At 42.0% G+C, this 17,445-nt stretch overlaps 1 protein-coding gene and 1 pseudogene across 5 annotated transcripts in view; both read left to right on the top strand.

Annotated features, from left to right (window-relative positions):
- UBR2 (ubiquitin protein ligase E3 component n-recognin 2) overlaps positions 1–17,445 on the top strand; it is a 132,923-nt gene that overhangs the window by 111,922 nt on the left and 3,556 nt on the right. For all 4 annotated transcript variants that reach the window (XM_079780560.1, XM_079780559.1, XM_079780557.1 and 1 more), the window contains exons 37-46: positions 315–411; positions 664–731; positions 2,693–2,828; positions 3,275–3,365; positions 4,938–5,068; positions 6,308–6,416; positions 8,277–8,333; positions 12,566–12,643; positions 15,542–15,712; positions 17,146–17,247. In XM_079780560.1, the coding sequence (XP_079636686.1) occupies positions 315–411; positions 664–731; positions 2,693–2,828; positions 3,275–3,365; positions 4,938–5,068; positions 6,308–6,416; positions 8,277–8,333; positions 12,566–12,643; positions 15,542–15,712; positions 17,146–17,247 (1,040 nt within the window). The remainder of the gene's footprint in view (positions 1–314; positions 412–663; positions 732–2,692; positions 2,829–3,274; positions 3,366–4,937; positions 5,069–6,307; positions 6,417–8,276; positions 8,334–12,565; positions 12,644–15,541; positions 15,713–17,145; positions 17,248–17,445) is intronic.
- LOC307105093 (cyclin-K-like) lies at positions 8,362–12,549 on the top strand (annotated as a pseudogene). The gene is made up of 2 exons: positions 8,362–9,231; positions 9,424–12,549. The product of its transcript is annotated as a cyclin-K-like (transcript).

The following is a 17,445-nucleotide window of genomic DNA, read 5'->3' as shown; positions in this document are numbered from 1 at the left end:
TTTTACTGTATAGCTAGTGTCAGGTACATCATAAAATGTCCTGAAGAGTAAAATCATGTAAACTGATTCATGTAGAATCACCCTGGTTGGGATGTGTATGGGAGGCAACCTATCAATATCTCTCTTCCTCTCTTCCTCTCTCTCTCTCAAATCAATAAAAAACATTTTTTCAAAAAGATGTCATAAATTCAGTTGCATACCATTTAGAGAGATCTCATTGTGCGTCTAGCTTTGTTTCAATTGGCTGTATTTTCAACTAGCAGTCCTCAAAAAAGAACTACTTATGCTGGCTTCTTTGTGTCAATCAATTTCAGGATGACTGTCTTAGGTCACTGACAAGATTCGCTGCAGCACATTGGACAGTGGCATTACTTTCAGTGGTGCAAGGGCACTTTTGTAAACTTTTTGCATGTGAGTATTAATACATGTACCGTAGATGTTATGGTAATTTTTCATCTATAATTTTGTTTTTAGTCATGCAACTTCTCTCCATTATGAGAGAAATATTTTGGTAATACTGTTGGTTTTATATACAAGTTCTAGCTTATAAATTCATATATATCTTGCAAAAAGATAAATGTAAACTAGGTTATATACATTTTAAAAATAATACTTATATTGGCATATGAAATGTGCTAATGTATTTTTTCTTTAAATATTTAGCATTGGTGCCTAATGACAATTATGGAGACCTTCCATGCATATTAGATATTGACATGTTTCATTTATTGGTGAGTATCTTGTAATTTGTGTTTGAAAGTTCCTTTATTGTACTATAGAACTTTACCTTAGACTTAGTGAACGTAATAGAGGCAGACAGGAGGAGTTACCATCTATAATTCTTACCACTTCTGAGTATAGTTCTTTCTGAGGGGCCTCAAAAAGAAAACATTGCTTGGCCTGTGTGACTCAGTGGTTGAGCGTCAACCCATGAACCAGGAGGTCACGGTTCGATTCCTGGTCAGGGCACATACCCGGGTTATGGGCTCAATCCCCAGTTGCGGGCGTGCAGGAGGCAGCTGATCAAGATTCTCATCATTGATGTTTCTCTCCCTCTCCCTTCCTACCTGAAATCAATAAAAAATACATTTTTTTAAAAATAACTTTAACCTCTCTATGCTTTTTGCCTACAGAAATGTAAAAATAATACTAGTGATTAAGGGCTGCTGCTGACCCGTGCTATTGAGCAGATACAGCCCTGTCGGTGGTCACACTACTTAGCAATAGAAATCTCCTTTGTGTGACTTAGGGAAAGATATGTCTTCTGGGCAGGCTGGTGCCAGGACACAACACTGGCTGAACTTCAGCCCCACCTCAAATGGGTCCCCTTCCTCAGGACATTGAGTTCAGTGCCACAGGCAGCAGTGCCAAGTGCTATTTCCTTAATTGCTTTGGGCATCAGATTCTGTACCTTTAAGTTGGTTAGTACCTACCTCATACAATGTGTCAGAACTCAGTGGGATGATCAATGTAAGGAGCTTAGAGCACTGTGTCCCTAGTAAGTGTTAGCCTTTGCGACTGTTCGCATCGCTCCTGTGTAACCACCATCGTATAGGCAGCAGGAGGTAACAGGAGAGCTAACACTTATTGTAGACCTGACTGCTTTCACATGCATTCTTATTTACTCCTTTACAGCCTTGCTACTGAAGTATTAAAAACACGTGTATATTATCTGTAGTTTACTAACAGGGAAATGGAGACTCAGAGGTGTTAACTTGTCTAAAAAGCTCATAAGAGGGGCTGGAATTCATAGCTAGATCATTGGAGGTCCAAAATCCATGCTTTTTCCACTGCTTACTCCTAGAAAGGTTTCAACTATTTTTTGTTTGCTTGTTTTTCATTAGAATAGTTTATTGATTTTTAGAGAGAGCGAGGAGAGAGGGAGAGAGAGACATCGATGTGAGAGTGAGACATCGATCAGCTGCCTCCTGACACCCCCCCACTGGGGATCGAGCCCGCAACCCGGGCATGTGCCCTTGACCGGGAATTGAACCAGCAACCTGGTACACAGGACGATGCCCAACCAGCTGAGCCTCACCAGCCAGGGCTATTATTTTTATTACTAGAGGCCTGGTGCACGGGATTCGTGCACTGGTAGGGGGGCGTGGCTTGCAGGGAATCAGCCCACTGCAGGAGCAGCCGCTCATCCCAGTCAGCCAAGCGGTGCTTCCACTGTGGGAGTGCACTGACCTACCAGGGGGTAGCTCCTGCATTGAGCATCTGCCCCCTAGTGGTCTGTGCACATCATAGCGACTGGTAGACCGATTGTTCTGGTTATTCTGCCATTCAGTCACTGGGCTCTTATTATATAGGACTAGAAGCCCAATGCGTGAAATCACGTAGCCCCACCCACCCGTGCACTCCTCACCGCGCTTGCAGCCCTGCCCACCCGCGCTGGTCTTTGGTCGTTATGGCAGTAGGGCCACTGGGTTTTTATAATATAGATTATTAACAGTAAGTTCTGTAGAGGGGAATCACTGGATAAATGAAATGATAGTACCCATCAAGACCCTTTACTCTTAAGGAATTCCATTTAGCCAATTCTAGTGGGATTTCTAATGTATGTGCTATTTATGAACAAAATTTCTTAAAGGAGGAGCTGAGCTCCAAAGGGGATCATATCAAGAAGATGGAAACACGTTTAGGTGTGAAGGGAATGCGAGCTGTCTGATGCTCTGTATTTGGTATCTAGGTGGGCTTGGTGCTTGCTTTCCCTGCGTTGCAGTGTCAGGATTTTTCAGGGATCAGCCTTGGCACTGGAGACCTCCATATTTTCCATCTGGTTACTATGGCACACATCATCCAGATCCTACTTACCTCATGTACAGGTAACTCCTTTTTGTCAGCTTCTTGAAGGAAGTATTAAAGGAAAAGGTACTTGGATGAGAATAGTATATAAATTATAATTAGACTACTTATCCTTACTGTTTAATGTGACAAGTTTTGAAACAAATTTATTTCTCCTATTAAAATTCCTTAGCAATGTGAGTCATTATTTTTATTTTATAAGTTTAGTAATATTTGAGTACCATAGACTATATGTTTAGCTGATCTAGCTCACTGCAGGCTACCTGGCACCCTGAATCAGCACAGCTTCTTCTCAAAGCTTGCAGGCTCCTTATTATGATGGAGAGCAATACTGTGCTCACACCTGAGGAATTTAAGTTCTGTGTGTTTTGTGGGAGTATTCTCATGCTATATTTGAGTGCTTAAATGACGTGATCACCAATCCACTTAATAAGCAAATACAGAGTACTATTTCCTTTTCTTTCAGAAGAGAATGAAATGGATCAAGAAACTCCTGCTGGTGAAGAAGAATTAGCAGTTCTTGCTTTGTATAAAACACTTCGCCAGTATACAGGAAGGTGGGTTCATAATCTTTACATGATAGCATGAAAAAGGCACTTATTTGTAAATAAGGGAAAGTGCTGTTTGTTGACATGTTTTTATTGTTGCTGTTTTTACTGATTTTTGGAGAGAGGAACATCGATTGGCTGCCTCCTGCATGCCCCTTTCAGGGATTAAGCCCACAACATGGGCATGTGCCCTGACCAAGAATGGAGCCTGCAACCTTTCATTGCACAGTCTGACCCCCAGCCAGCTGAGCCACACTAGCCAGGGCAGTTGATATGTTTTAAAAAAGAATTCTCAGAGCTTCTCACATTTACTTGGCCATAGAACCCTTCTTTTGCTTAGGATATGGTACATGGAGACATGGAATTTATTTTGGAAAGTGCTATTCTAAAACATTATCTTATAACTTTATCTCACTAGGAAATAAAAAGTGCAAATTAATTGGCATAATTTGTTTTTAAGGCAATATCAAGACTGGCAGGAATGCAGTGAAATTATTCGAACCTCACATATTGTTGGAGTCCTTTTGATTTGGTACAACTTCATTTAGCTTCCTCACAGTATATGTCAAGAACTCGGTTTTGTTTTGGTTTTTTTTTTACCAAGTTATCCCATTTCTGAGAATCCACACTAACAAAATAATCCAATATTTGGATAAACCTGCCCAGCCAGCATGGCTTAGTGGTTGAACGTTGAGCTATGAACTAGGAGGTCATGGTTGGATTCCCAGTCATGGTACATGCCTGGGTTGCAAGCTCGACCCCCCAGTGTGGGGCATGCAGGAGGCAGCCAATCAGTGATTCTCATCATTGATGTTTCTATTTCTCTCTCCCTCTCCCTTCCTCTCTGAAATCAATGAAAATATATATATATATTAAAAACCTATAGGCATAAATGTATACACTCTGATATTATTTATATTAGCAAAGAATTTAAAGCAGTCTGAGTGCTTGCTTGCAGGGGAATAATTTGGTATCAGTTATGATTGCTGTGTTCCAGAATATTGCATTTATGATATTCTGAAAAGCATGTTAATTTTAAATTTCATGTTAAATTATGACTAAGACCAATTAGTATGAAAATAGTTTGTCAAAATAGTGCCTGCTGATAAAAATTCTAGAATAGTGGATAGTTTTTATTTTCCGATTTTTCTTTTTATATTACTTCTATAAATTTTAATAACAACATTCAAAGCTATATCACCATGTTATTTTATTATTCATTTTTACTTTTTAATCCTCACCCAAGGATATTTTTTCCATTGATTTTTAGAGTGGAAGGGAGGGAGGAGTGGGGGAGAGAGAGAAACATTGACATGAGAGAGACACATCTATTGGTTGCCTCCCACTTGTTCCCTGACATGGCCAGGGGATTGAACCTGCAATCCACGTACATGCCCTTGACCGGAAATGGTACCTGAGGCCCTTTGGTCCATGGGCTGACACTCTAACCACTGAGCAACCGGCTAGGGATATATCACCATTTTATAATTGACATTCTATTAGAGTCAGGGCTACCCACATTGTACTGTAACTAGAATGACCTTTTTCTTTTAAATTTTTCTATTTTCATTTTTCTCTTAGTGCTTTGAAAGAAATACCCTCTGGCTGGCACCTGTGGAGGAGTGTCAGAGCTGGCATCATGCCCTTCCTGAAATGTTCCGCTTTGTTTTTTCATTACTTAAATGGAGTTCCTTCCCCACCTGAAATTCAAGGTAACTTCTAATTTCTTTCAAAATGTAGGAAATGTATGTAGTCTTTCATTCTAGCAGCTTAGAATTAAGGTGACTTGCACAAATGAAAACGGATTAAAAGTTTAGAATATAGCTAATTGACTATGGTGATGTACACAATTATAGAATAAAAACGTGTATTTATATGTCTGGGTTTTTTAAATATATTTTTATTGATTTCAGAGATGAAGAGAGAGGGAGAGAAAGATAGAAACATCAAAAAAATGTGGTGTTTTTTTTTGACTGGCTGCCTCCTGTACATCCCACACTGGGGATCGAGCCCACGACCCAGGCATGTGCCCTGACCGGGAATCAAACCATGACCTCCTGGTTCATAGGACGATGCTCAACCAATGAGCTATGCCAGCCAGGGATATATGTCTGCTTTTATTGGATCTCAGTAATATGCTTTTTGTATGTTTACATGTTCTAAAGTATACTAATTTTGCTTTCATGTGTTAAAATGTTCAATTATATATTATTCATAAACTGGGGTCTTTGGCTTTTAAAAAGTGAAAACTGACTATTTCAAGTGTTTCTTTAAAGTTCAGAATGTCCATATTTACACATAAATCTGATTTTAATGTAGGAATTCGTTTGCTATTTCATGGTTGTTTTCTATGTTCTATTTTGATTCATTTCATGAAAATAGTATAAAGGTAGACTTAAAGTTTACTGTATCTATAGAGCCTGGCAAAGGGCATGGGGTGCCTGCATGTAATGCTGCTCTCTAAAAGTTTGTCGACTAGCATCTCCATTCAGCTAGTTGCCCAGGCCCCATATAGACTGATTTAGACTTCCTAATCATTTACAGGGGTGATTAGAATAAGTGTCTCAATCCATCTCCCATAATGAAATCATCTTACATTCCTGTGCTGCTTTATACTTTTCTGGAGCACTCAAATGTTGCTTTTGTGATTTAATGTTTATAACTTACCCCATGAAGTAGTCATGCAGGTAAACCATTTTGCAAATGGTAAAACAGACACCAAGGAACTATAACCAGTTTGACTTAGGAGTCACCTGACTCCTCTGACTTGTGTCATTTTCTGTGGGTCCCGTCCATGTGCCATCTTGTTAACTTCCTACAAGTTATGTACCTAGCAATTTTGAACTCTTTCCTCATGCTTTTTTTTTTTTTTAAGCTCTGCTATTGCTTACTCCAATACAGGCTTTACTCCTAGTTGTTATATGTATTACTATTTTCTTCTCCATTTACAGTTTCTGGAACAAGCCATTTTGAACACTTATGTAACTATCTTTCCCTGCCAAACAACCTCATTTGCCTTTTTCAAGAAAATAGTGAAATAACGAAATTACTGATTGAAAGGTAATAATTATACACTTTTTTAAAATTACATTGAATGAAATTATATGGAAACAAACTTCAGTTTATCACAGATATTGCAAAATTCTCAAGTAGTGAGCTTGGAAGAATTCAATCCATGTAATTTAAACCATAATGATTAGGCCTTCTTAGTTAAAGATTTACCTTTATGGTAAGATTTTTGCCACGCTGGTGAATAACGTAAGAAGATTTGTTATTATAACAAGTAATACTCTAGGAGAGTAGTGGTGGAAATGGTTATTTCCTCTGATCAACTTACTTATTAAGGACTCAGTTCCATAAATTTGGGGAACTGAAATATACCTTAAGGATTATCTAGTCCAATACCCTTGGTTTTAAAACAAAATAAAATAAAATTGGGCTGTTTTGCGCTGGCCAGTGTGGCTCAACCCCAATTGGCGCTTCAACCCCGTGCATTGAAAGGTCCGGGTTTGGTGTTTGGTCAGGGCACGTATGTGAGGCAGCGATCAATGTTTAAAGTAAAATTTGGGTATTTTATGCAAAGAATGAGAGATGATATTTGCAAATCATATATCTGACAAGGGATTAATATCCGGAATATATGTATATCCAGAATTCCTACATCTAAGCAAGAAAAAAAGCAAACAACCCATTAAAAATGAGCAAAGAAAAAAAATTTTTCAGAAAAAAAATTTTTAAAGCACAAAGGATTTTTCCAAAGAACATGTACAAATGGCCAATGAGCACATGAAAACATGCTCAAAGTCACTAGTCATTGGGGAAATGTAAATCCAAACAGCAATGAGATACCACTTCACACCCATTAGGATGGCTATACTCAAAAAGGCAGACAGCAATGTATGTGTTGATGAGGATGTTGAAAAATTGGAAACCATGTACATTGCTGGTAGGAATAGAAAGCGGCATAACCACTCTGGAAAACAGTATGGTAGTTCCTCAAAAAGTTAGCATAGAATTACCATATGATCCAGCAATTCCATTTCTAGATATACTGTATATTGCAAAAGAATTGAAAGTAGGGTTACATATATACTTGTACACTCATGTTAAGAGCCAATATCCACCAATAGCCAATATCCATCAACAGATGAATAGGTAAATAAATAAAATTGTGATATAAGCCATAACATGGATGAACCTTAACCTTTTGCACTCGGATGTCGAGTGTGACTCAACACGGTTAGCATTAGAATAAAGGAATCGAGAAAAAAGCAAGTGAGTGCAAAGGGTTAAGGATATGCTATGTGAAACAAGCCAGTCACAAAAGGGCACTATATGTTTTTACTTATTTGAGGAATGTAGGGTAGTCAAATTCATGGAGACAGAAAATGGAATGGTGATCGCCAGGGGCTGGGGAGAGAGGGATGGGTTACTATTTAACAAGTACAATTTGTCAAGTTGGAAAAGTTCTAGAAATGGATGGTGGTGGTAGTTTCCCAACAATGTCAATGTACTTAATTCCACAGAACTATACATTTAAAAATGGCTAAATGATAAATTTTATGTTTTATATATTTTACTACAATAAAAAAGACGTTTAATATAAGTGTTCTAGCTCCATAATAAGAGCTTGTCATTAATTCATACTGGTTTTTCCAGAGTGTCCAAATTAGAGTAACTGTGTATGTAGCCACAAATTTTAATATATTTAGCATTCTTTTAGAAAATCGTAGGGTCATATTTTTTATTTTACAAGTTGCAGACAAAAATGGTATTTCTCTAAGCTTCTTTCTTTTGAGTTGTTAAAATATATTAAGCAAAGATATTTTTTTTCCTCTTACTGGATTTAGAGAAGAAAAAGTTCTAGTTCTAACCTTTCAAAAGTAAAAAATGGTTTCTTTTTTCCCAATTACATTAAAGTTGGTGTCAGCACATTGAAGTTAAAAGATATCTAGAAGGTGAAAGAGATGCTATTAGGTAAGTTAAATTTTGTCAAATACATGGTGGGGGCGGGAAGCAGGGAGGCAGGGTATAGATACTGTGTTCCTTCAACACTGGCTTCCTTAAGTGAATCCAAGAGGTAGACCATTGTGCCTTCATATTTTTTTCTTCTTAGTCCAATGGTGGTGACAAGTTTGTAAAAAAAATCAAAATTAGGAACATAAATATAGTGTATTATTTTTGGCAGAGAAAGCAAATAACAATTACTTTTGAAATATTTGCTTTAAAAAAATGTGGGTCCTCTTTTAGTTTTTTCTTAGCTTTATATTTTTCTTTTATTATGGAAAACTTCAAACTATTCAAAAGTTTAAAGACTAATATAATATTCATCCAAAATGGCCGAAGTCGGCAAGAAGAGAGGTCAGTGAGGGGCTTGCCTGAGGCAAGGGGATTCTAACATTTTCAGAGAATCTTTTGAAAAAAACATGTCTACTTAAATAAATGAAGGAGAATAGAGAAGATTCAGCTCTTCAGTAACGTCAACAAACCTGAACACACAAAACCATGCTGGTACTGGGATTTAAGAAAGACTTAGCTCGTACACCTGCTCAACTAGGACTCCATCCAGCCACTGAAAACTGGTACTGCCAAGATGGGATTCAGTTCATCTTTGATGTGGACACACATTTGGGGCTAACTACAATACTCTGGTTATTGAAATGATTTCTTTTCATCACTTCTATATGTTTCATTCCTTCAAACAATTCCCAAGATATGTAACAGGAGCTTGTTATCTCTTTCTGGCTGGGAAAGTAGAAGAAACTCACAAAAAAATGAAAGATATCATCAAAACAACTTGTAGTCTATTAAATGATATACAGTTTGGCCAGTTTGGAAATGACTCAAAGGAAGAAGTAGTGGGTCTAGAGCAGGCGTCCTCAAACTAGGGCCCACGGGCCACATGCGGATGTTTTTGCCGTTTTGTTTTTTTACTTCAAAATAAGATATGTGCAGTGTGCATAGGAATTTGTTCATAGTTTTTTTTAAACTATAGTCTGGCCCTCCAACGGTCTGAAAGACAGTGAACTGGCCCCCTGTTTAAAAAGTTTGAGGACCCTTGGTTTAGAGAAATCTTACTACAGACTATAAAGTTTGACTTACAGGTAGAACATCCATACTAGTTCCTACTCAAATATGCAAAACAACTCAAAGGTGATAAAACAAAATTCAAAAGTTGGTTCAAATGGCATGGGCCTTTGTAAATGACAGTTATTGCACATCCTTGTCACTGCTGTGGGAACCAGAGATCATAGCAGTAGCAGTCATGTATCTTGCAGATGTTTATGCACATTTGAAATACAAGAATGAACCTCCAAACCCATGTATCAGAGATGGTGGGGGCAGTTTGCGCAAGATGGCCCTGTGGATGTTCTGGAAGACACCTGCCACCAAATCCTGCATCTTTACTACTCATAAGGAAAGCAGCAGATGCCTCATCACAGTACTCATCAGCTGCATCAGCCCCATCACTCACCCCTACACAAGCGTCACCAGTGCCACCGTCACAGTTGGCTCTGAACTGTCCCCACAAGGACCTGCAGCCATCAGCCCTGCTGCCACAGCAAGCCCAGCAACTCAAGAAGCCATCCCTGTAGCCTAGTCCTCCCCACCAGGTGAAGAGAGCCACGGTTGTTTCTCCCAAAGAAGAGCAAAGCAGCAGAACCACCACCAAATTGAAGCCACTTACCCTCCATTGCTTCCAGCCCACCCACTGCCAGACTGGAAGCCTCCCCTCTGGCTCCTTAGGCAAGGCCAAGCCACCAGGCCCTATGGTTTCCAGTGACCTCCCCAAAATCCAGATTCCTCCCCCGGCCCACCCAACCCCTGTGCACCAGCTACCACCATGGCCACTGCCATCACCACCTTCCAGCTATATAACTGAATGTCCACCACCAGCTCCTACATGTCTGGAGAGGACTTCCAGAGCCTGCAGTCCATGATGAAGACCAAGGGCCCCTCCTACAGAACCCTGCCCCCAGCCTATGGCCCACTAGCTCACCTGCCCTACTACCTCCATGTCTACCCCCGCCAACCACCCCCTCAGCTAGTATACCCTCACCCAGCCTCTTACCCCCACTGACCATTCCACCCCCCACTTCCAGCTACCCTTCACCTCCATCCACCTACAACCCAAACTTCCTGCTCCCCACCCATGCTGTCCCGCCTCACCCTCCTCCAGGCCGGAGCCTGCCCCCAGCTAGCTACCCACCTCCATCTGTCCCCCCTGGAGGACAGCCACCCATGCCCCCACACATACCCCCACCTCACATGCCTCCAGTTGGGACTGGGCACACAGCCTGGATGATATAACCTGATGCATTTTCCCCCCTTTATTTTAACAAAAGTTTTTCTAGTTAACTTGAAGGGTAGTTGAAATGAGTAAGCAGCAGGGTACCTTGTATAATGCTAGACAGTTGCAGCATGGGAAGGCATGGACCAAGCACAAGAGGGGAACTCAGGTGGGCCTCCATACCTAGAGAGTGGGGACAGCCTTGGCAGTACCTGTGGCCACCTGGCTGTGCTGGTGTCAGCTGAGGCCAAGAGTCCTGCTCTAGGTGACTGTATACTAGTGAGAGTGTTAACCAGCCATATTGGCTCAGTAAATAGCTTCCATAAGGAGTGAATTTCCTTCTAGAAATCTGCCTATTTTTCCTAGATACAGTGTGAAACAGTCCAGTTCCATCTAAAGTCAAGCTGTTGTCATCACTTTCATTCTGTGTTCTCTCCTATGAGACCCAGTCAGTCAGAAGAACCCCTTTTTTTGTTTTGAGATATCTACATCTTTATATTAAAGTTATTTTGAAGGAGTTGCCTGATTGGATGGCTTTTTTCTTTTTCCTCCGGGAAGAAGGGGAGGAATATACTTGAAAAGTAACATATGTTTACATCTATCTGCAAATTCCTGTACATAGAGATATATTTTTTAAGTGTGAATGTAACAACATCCTGTGAATTCCATCTTCGTTACAAATGAGACTCCTTGGGTCATTTATCCAAATAAAAGCAGTTCTGAAAGAAAAATAAAATAGCATAATAAGACTCCATATATCTATTACTCAACTTCACTAATTGTCAAGTGGTAACCAGTCATTTTTTTTTTTTCATTCCTTTGACATTAGCTCTATTCTGATTCTGCAGTATGCTCTACCAGGTGATAACAGATGTATTTCATCTATTAATATTTCCTTGGTTCTGCTGACTATATTCATAAAAATCAGAAGGCTAGAGGAGATTATGTTTTCTATTTCTTTGATTTTTATACACAGTCTGCCCCAAATCCAGAGACCATAACACCACAATTATTTTAGGTTGAACAATATGAAATTGCAGTTTTTAGAAGTAAAAATGGTTGAGTACCACCAATTTCATATGGTTCAACCTGCAGACAGAACTCATAATGTGCAACAGTAGTTCTCAACTTGAGGTATACATCAGAACAACACTGGAAACTTTAAAACATAAGTGGGGCCCTACCTACCAAATCTATTTCTCTAACGTTGGGCTCCTCGCATGTATGTCCCTCTACCTCAAATTTTCCCCAAGCGATTCTGGTATAAGTACTATGGTCCAAGTAGCTCCCTCTTGGTGTCAGTCCATTCCTATCTCTGCCGTAGGTAAAGTAGGGAAGGGCCGAACCACATGGCCCTTTCGGGGCAGGTGTGAGCCCTGAGAGTGTGCTCTCAAATACCAATTGAATTCAGTTCTAAATTATATTTGAATTAACTTGCCAACATCACATAGTACCTCTAACTTAGCTGTTCTCTACTTCTCTCCTCCCACTCATTTGTGCCTTAAGATCACCTTTAATCAGCACATCTTTTCTGTCTGCTCTCTGCTAGGTTCTGTGGTTGGGCTCTCAATTACCGGGGTGTTTTGGTAGAAACCTGGGGATGAATATCCTTTCCTGTCCCTCCCCCCAGCTTCCCAGAGCTACCACATTTTCACTTAAATGGGGCAGGACCTATGTACTGTCTACTGTCCTGTCCTAATGGCTTATTCTGAGCTTTGCAAGTAAAAATGTTAACCATAAGGTCTTATGTTAAGTGTAACTTTTTAAATTTTTTACTGTGGCTTCATGTACCACTGGTAGCTCTCAGCACTCGGGTTCAGTATGCCTTTACTTGTTTTGACTAAGTTAAAATGAGTTATCCTGTCATTGTTGTGATATGACCTCATATTAATTGGTTTTATGTTTGTGTGTTTTTAAGCTATCCAAGAGAATCTAACAAATTGATAGACCTTCCAGAGGATTACAGCAGCCTCATTAATCAAGCCTCTAATTTCTCGTAAGTTTTGATATTAGAAGATGGAGCATTTCCTACCACTGGAAACACTACACGGAATTAAGGGATTTTGTTCATTGTTTTGTTTTGTTTGGGTAGGAAAATCGTAACATCAGTATTCTTTACACTAGTTAACTTGTAAAAGCATCATTTCACCATGTTTCAGAATAAGGGGTTGATGGGGAAACAAGTTTGGTTCATTCAAGATTATCTAAATAACAATTTGCACTACAGGGTGGGGCAAAAGTGGGTCTACAGTTGTTTTTATGGAAAATCTACACTAATAAAAGAGAAACATGCAAATTGACCATCCCTCCGCTACACCCACCAGCCAATCAGAAGTGAGTATGCAAATTAACCCAACAAAGATGGTGGTGGCCATGGAGCTAGAGCGAGCAGGAGGCTTGGGTTTCCCCTGGCGACAGAGGAGGGGCTGGGAGCCTGGGGGGCGTGGCTAGCCTGAAAACGGCCCTTAACCCCTTACCCAGGCTGGCCACACCCCCATGGGGTGAGGGTCCCCGCTGAGGGGCTTGGCCAGCCTGAAAACAGCCATCAGCCCCTCACCCAGGCTGTCCAGGTACCCCAGTGGGGACCCTTGCCCTGAAGGGGGTGTGGCCAGCCTGAAAATGGCCCTCAGCCCCTTACCCAGGCTGGCCACGCCCCCATGGAGTAAGAGTCCCCACTGGGGGCATGGCCAGCCTGAAAACAGCCATCAGCCCCTCACCCAGGCTGCCCCACGCCCCAAGGGAACCCCCACCCTGATCCGGGACATCCTTCAGGGCAAACCAGCCAGCCCCCACCTGTGCACCAGGCCTATCTATACTAATAAAAGGGTAATATGCTAATTAGACTTTGAGACCTTCCAGGAGACCTTCCAGACGTTCTTCTGGACAAAGCCATGGTGGCGGGTCCAAGGTAGAGGTGGTTAGAGGCCAAGAGGGGAGGGCAGTTGTGGGTGATCAGGCCAGAATGGGACAGCAGTTGTGGGTGATCAGGCCAGTGAGGGGGGCCATTAGGGGTTATCAAGCTGGCAGGTAGGGGCAGTTGGGGGTGAGCAGATCAGCAGGGGGGCCAGTTGGGGGCAAGCAGGCCATCAGTGGGGGTCAGTTGGGGGTGATCAGGACGGGGGGGGCAGTTTGGGGTGAGCAGGCCAGCAGGGGTCAGTTGGGGGTGAGCAGGCCAGCAGGGGGGCCAGGTGGGGGCAAGCATGCTGGCACGGGGGGGCAGTTGGGAGTGATCAGGCTGGCATGGGGGGTAATTTGGGGGCAAGCAGGCCGGCAGCGGGGGGCAGTTGGGGGCGAGCAGGCCAGCAGGTTGAGTGGTTAGGGGCAATCAGGCAGGCAGGCAGGTGAGCGGTTAGGAGCCAGCAGTCCCAGATTGCGAGAGGGCTATCCGACTGCCAGTTTAGGCCCGATCCTTGTAAACTGGCAGTAGGACATCCTTCGAGGGGTCCCAGGTTGGAGAGGGTGCAGGCCGGGCTGAGGGACACCCCCCCATCCGTGCACGAATTTCATGCACTGGGCCACTAGTCCTATATAATAAAAGTCTAATATGCTAAGTGTCCAGTTATCAGGTCAGCCATTCAGCCAATCAAAGCGTAATATGCTAATGATATGCTAAGGCCTCTCAACTGCTCACTATGACGTGCACTGACCACCAGGGGGAAGATGCTCCGACTGGTAGGTGAGCTTGCTGTTGGGGTCCGGCTAATCGGGACTGAGTGAGATGGGCTGGACATGCCCTGGAGCCCTCCCCGGCTGGCCAACCTCCCACGTCCCTCCCCAGCCCTGATCATGCACTGGTGGGGTCCCTCGGCCCGGCCTACGCCCTCTTGCAATCCAGGACCCCTCGGGGGATGTTGGAGAGCCAGTTTCGGTCCGATCCCGCAGACCAGGCTAAGGTACCCCACTGGTGCACGAATTCATGCACTGGCCTCTAGTAATACAATAAGTAATAATATAAGAATAAACTGTCTTTCACATACAACTGTAAACCCACTTTTGCCCCACCCGGTTTAAAGTAATAAGAGCCCTTAGTAATTTTTAATACATGATTACATATTTAATGTGCCAGTAACATAAAGAATAATCAGTAGTGTAGAAAATTAAGTGTTACCTAGATCTGTGGTCGGCAAACTGCAGCTCGCGAGCCACATGCGGCTCTTTGGCCCCTTGAGTGTGGCTCTTCCACAAAATACCACAGCCTGGGTGAGTCTATTTTGAAGAAGTGGCATTAAAAGAAGTTTAAGTTTAAAAAATTTGGCTCTCAAAAGAAATTTCAATTGTTGTACTGTTGATATTTGGCTCTGTTGACTAATGAGTTTGCCGACCACTGGCCTAGACAGTTGAAGCTGTGTGTGTATCTCTTCTCTGGTGCATCAGTGATCCACTGTTCTGAATGGAGTGGGAGCATTTCTGGGCATTTACATGTTAACTGCAAATGTTTATATTCCTAAGCAGCATTCTTATTTATTATTATTATTATTTTGCATGTTTTAAGCTATAAAATGGCATTGCACTGTACATATCCTACACCTTTCTCACTCAGCATTGTTTGTAAGATTTATTTATACATTTGACATATATAACTTTTAATTCATCACTTTTTACTGTATGTAGTATTTCACTATTTAATAGTAGCAGAATTTATATTTTTCCTCCTAATGATGAGTTTATTTCTTTTTTCTCTAATGGTTGATTGTTTCCAGTACATGTGTCTGTGTATATGTGTGAGGTGTTCCCAGTTATAGAAATCGTTTTCCTGGACCATAGGGTATAGGCATCTTCAGCTCTACCTAATGTTGCACCGTTTTGCTCAACAGTGGTTTTACCACCAGCAGCTCTTCAGCCCCTCTTCTGTAGAGCAATGACTTGTGCTTTTTATTTTTTTTATTCCATGGAGGTGCCCCAAATCAGGCGGTGATAAGAGCAGAACCCCAACTCTGTGCCTTGTATGTGGAACTCTGCTGTGCTCCCAGAGCTACTGCTGCCAGACTGAACTGGAAGGGGAGGATGTGGGCGCTTGCACGGCTCACACCTACTCCTGTGGTACTGGAGTGGGCATCTTCCTGAGGTAGGTGAGCCCTGAGGGAGCTTGTTAGCTTTGCATCTGCTGCGGTGCATGCCTGTCTAAGAGTGGCTCTAAAACTGCCACATTGCAGAGGATTCCGAGACGCTGTTCGCATGTGTTGTATTCATTTGAAGAACATGGGGAGCCTCGTCTTCTCACATCCCACAGTTGGCTCGTGCTAACTTGATTGGTTCTATTATCATCATTCCCACGCCCATGACAGTTCTGTTCTGCTTTCTTCATGCCTCACTCTAATGTGAAACTTCCAATTGTCTGACTAGATTTTCTACCCAGATTTAGTTACAATTACTCCTTTTGTTGTATCGTCATGGTTTTGGATTCAGACATATTACAGGTCAATATATATAGTTGTGTATGTTCAACAACATACAACAAATACTTGTTATGACTTGTGTGTCCTGGGCATTGAGAGTGCAGTAGTCAACAAAGCAGACCGAAGTCTCTGCCTTCCTGGGCTTATCTTCTAGTGAGGGAGGCAGGAGGTCAACAAGACTGGTAAGGATTTAGAAAGTGCTGTGTGCAAAGGAGGGGAATAGGTAATGGCAGCTGGGGGGTGAATTTTAGATAGGGAACCAGGGAAGGTTCCCTGAAAAAGTAACTTCAAGAAAGACCTAAAGAAGTGGTAGAGCATTCTAGAAAGGGAGCAAGTACACAGTGGTTGGGGAATGTGCCTGCTGTGTGTTAGAAACAGCCAGGAGACTGGTGTCGCTGGAGTGAATGAAATCATGGGGAGACTCGTGGGGCCTGGCATGTCCTGGTGTCGTCTGTGAGTGAGGTGAAAGCCATTTCAGGGTTTGAAGGAGAGAAGTGACATGAGTATGAGCTCCTCGGGGCATAGATCATCTCCATATCTTAGTCATCTCAGTGCCTGACAGTTTCTTGTATGTGATAGGTTTTCAATAACTGTTGAATTGAGCTCAGTTTTTAAAAAGTCAAGCAAACCTGTCAGGGATCAGGAGACACTTTTTTAAATAGCCCTTAGGGAAAATGTGAAAGTAGCATTTTCCCCCGTCTGTCATATTTCAAAATTCTTTTTGTCATGTACAGAATTGTTTTGTGTTTCAAGTCAGCCTAATTCAAAATGTTTGTATACCATTTTTTAATGGGTAATTTTCTCATGATAGTGGTTAAAAATACCAGTAACTATTTTATGTTTAGAAGTTAACTTTCTCACACTTAACAGTTTTTTAAATGTGACTATTATGGGAGCTGTCAATTCCTATTCCACAGTGTTCCACTTTCTCACTATATTGATTTACAGTACAGTCATTTCAGTGATTTTTAGTGATGTGTTGATACTCTTCTGTCTCTGCTGTAAATGCTGTTGTTTATTTATTTTTATAAGACTTCAACCCATTTGAAGCTGAAGCCAAACCTTGGTTGTAATGTATAACATGTAAATGGTCTCTCTACAGAGTACGGGAATGTCAGGTGCTATTTTTAGCTGGCAAAACCAAAGGCTGTTTTTATTCTCCTCCGTACCTTGATGACTATGGGGAGACTGACCAGGGACTCAGGTAAGGGCCCCCATCCTGGGGGGCTGGGTTCACTGACTCTGGGCCTCCAGAGCCCTCAGTACATGGTGAACATGATGAGCCATGTAGCTCGGAGGCCGGTCTGCTCACAGCCCAGGCTGCTGCAGGGCTTCTGTTCTGGCAGAGATGCCTGGTATCTGTGGACTCCTCCAACGAGGGCACCTGGTGCCTGGTTTGGCA

This window comes from Cnephaeus nilssonii, assembly GCF_951640355.1.
Source record: "Cnephaeus nilssonii genome assembly, chromosome: 9".
NCBI classification, from domain to species: domain Eukaryota; kingdom Metazoa; phylum Chordata; class Mammalia; order Chiroptera; family Vespertilionidae; genus Cnephaeus; species Cnephaeus nilssonii.
Note: the sequence above shows the minus strand (reverse complement) of the source record. Positions and strands in the feature narration are given on the sequence as shown.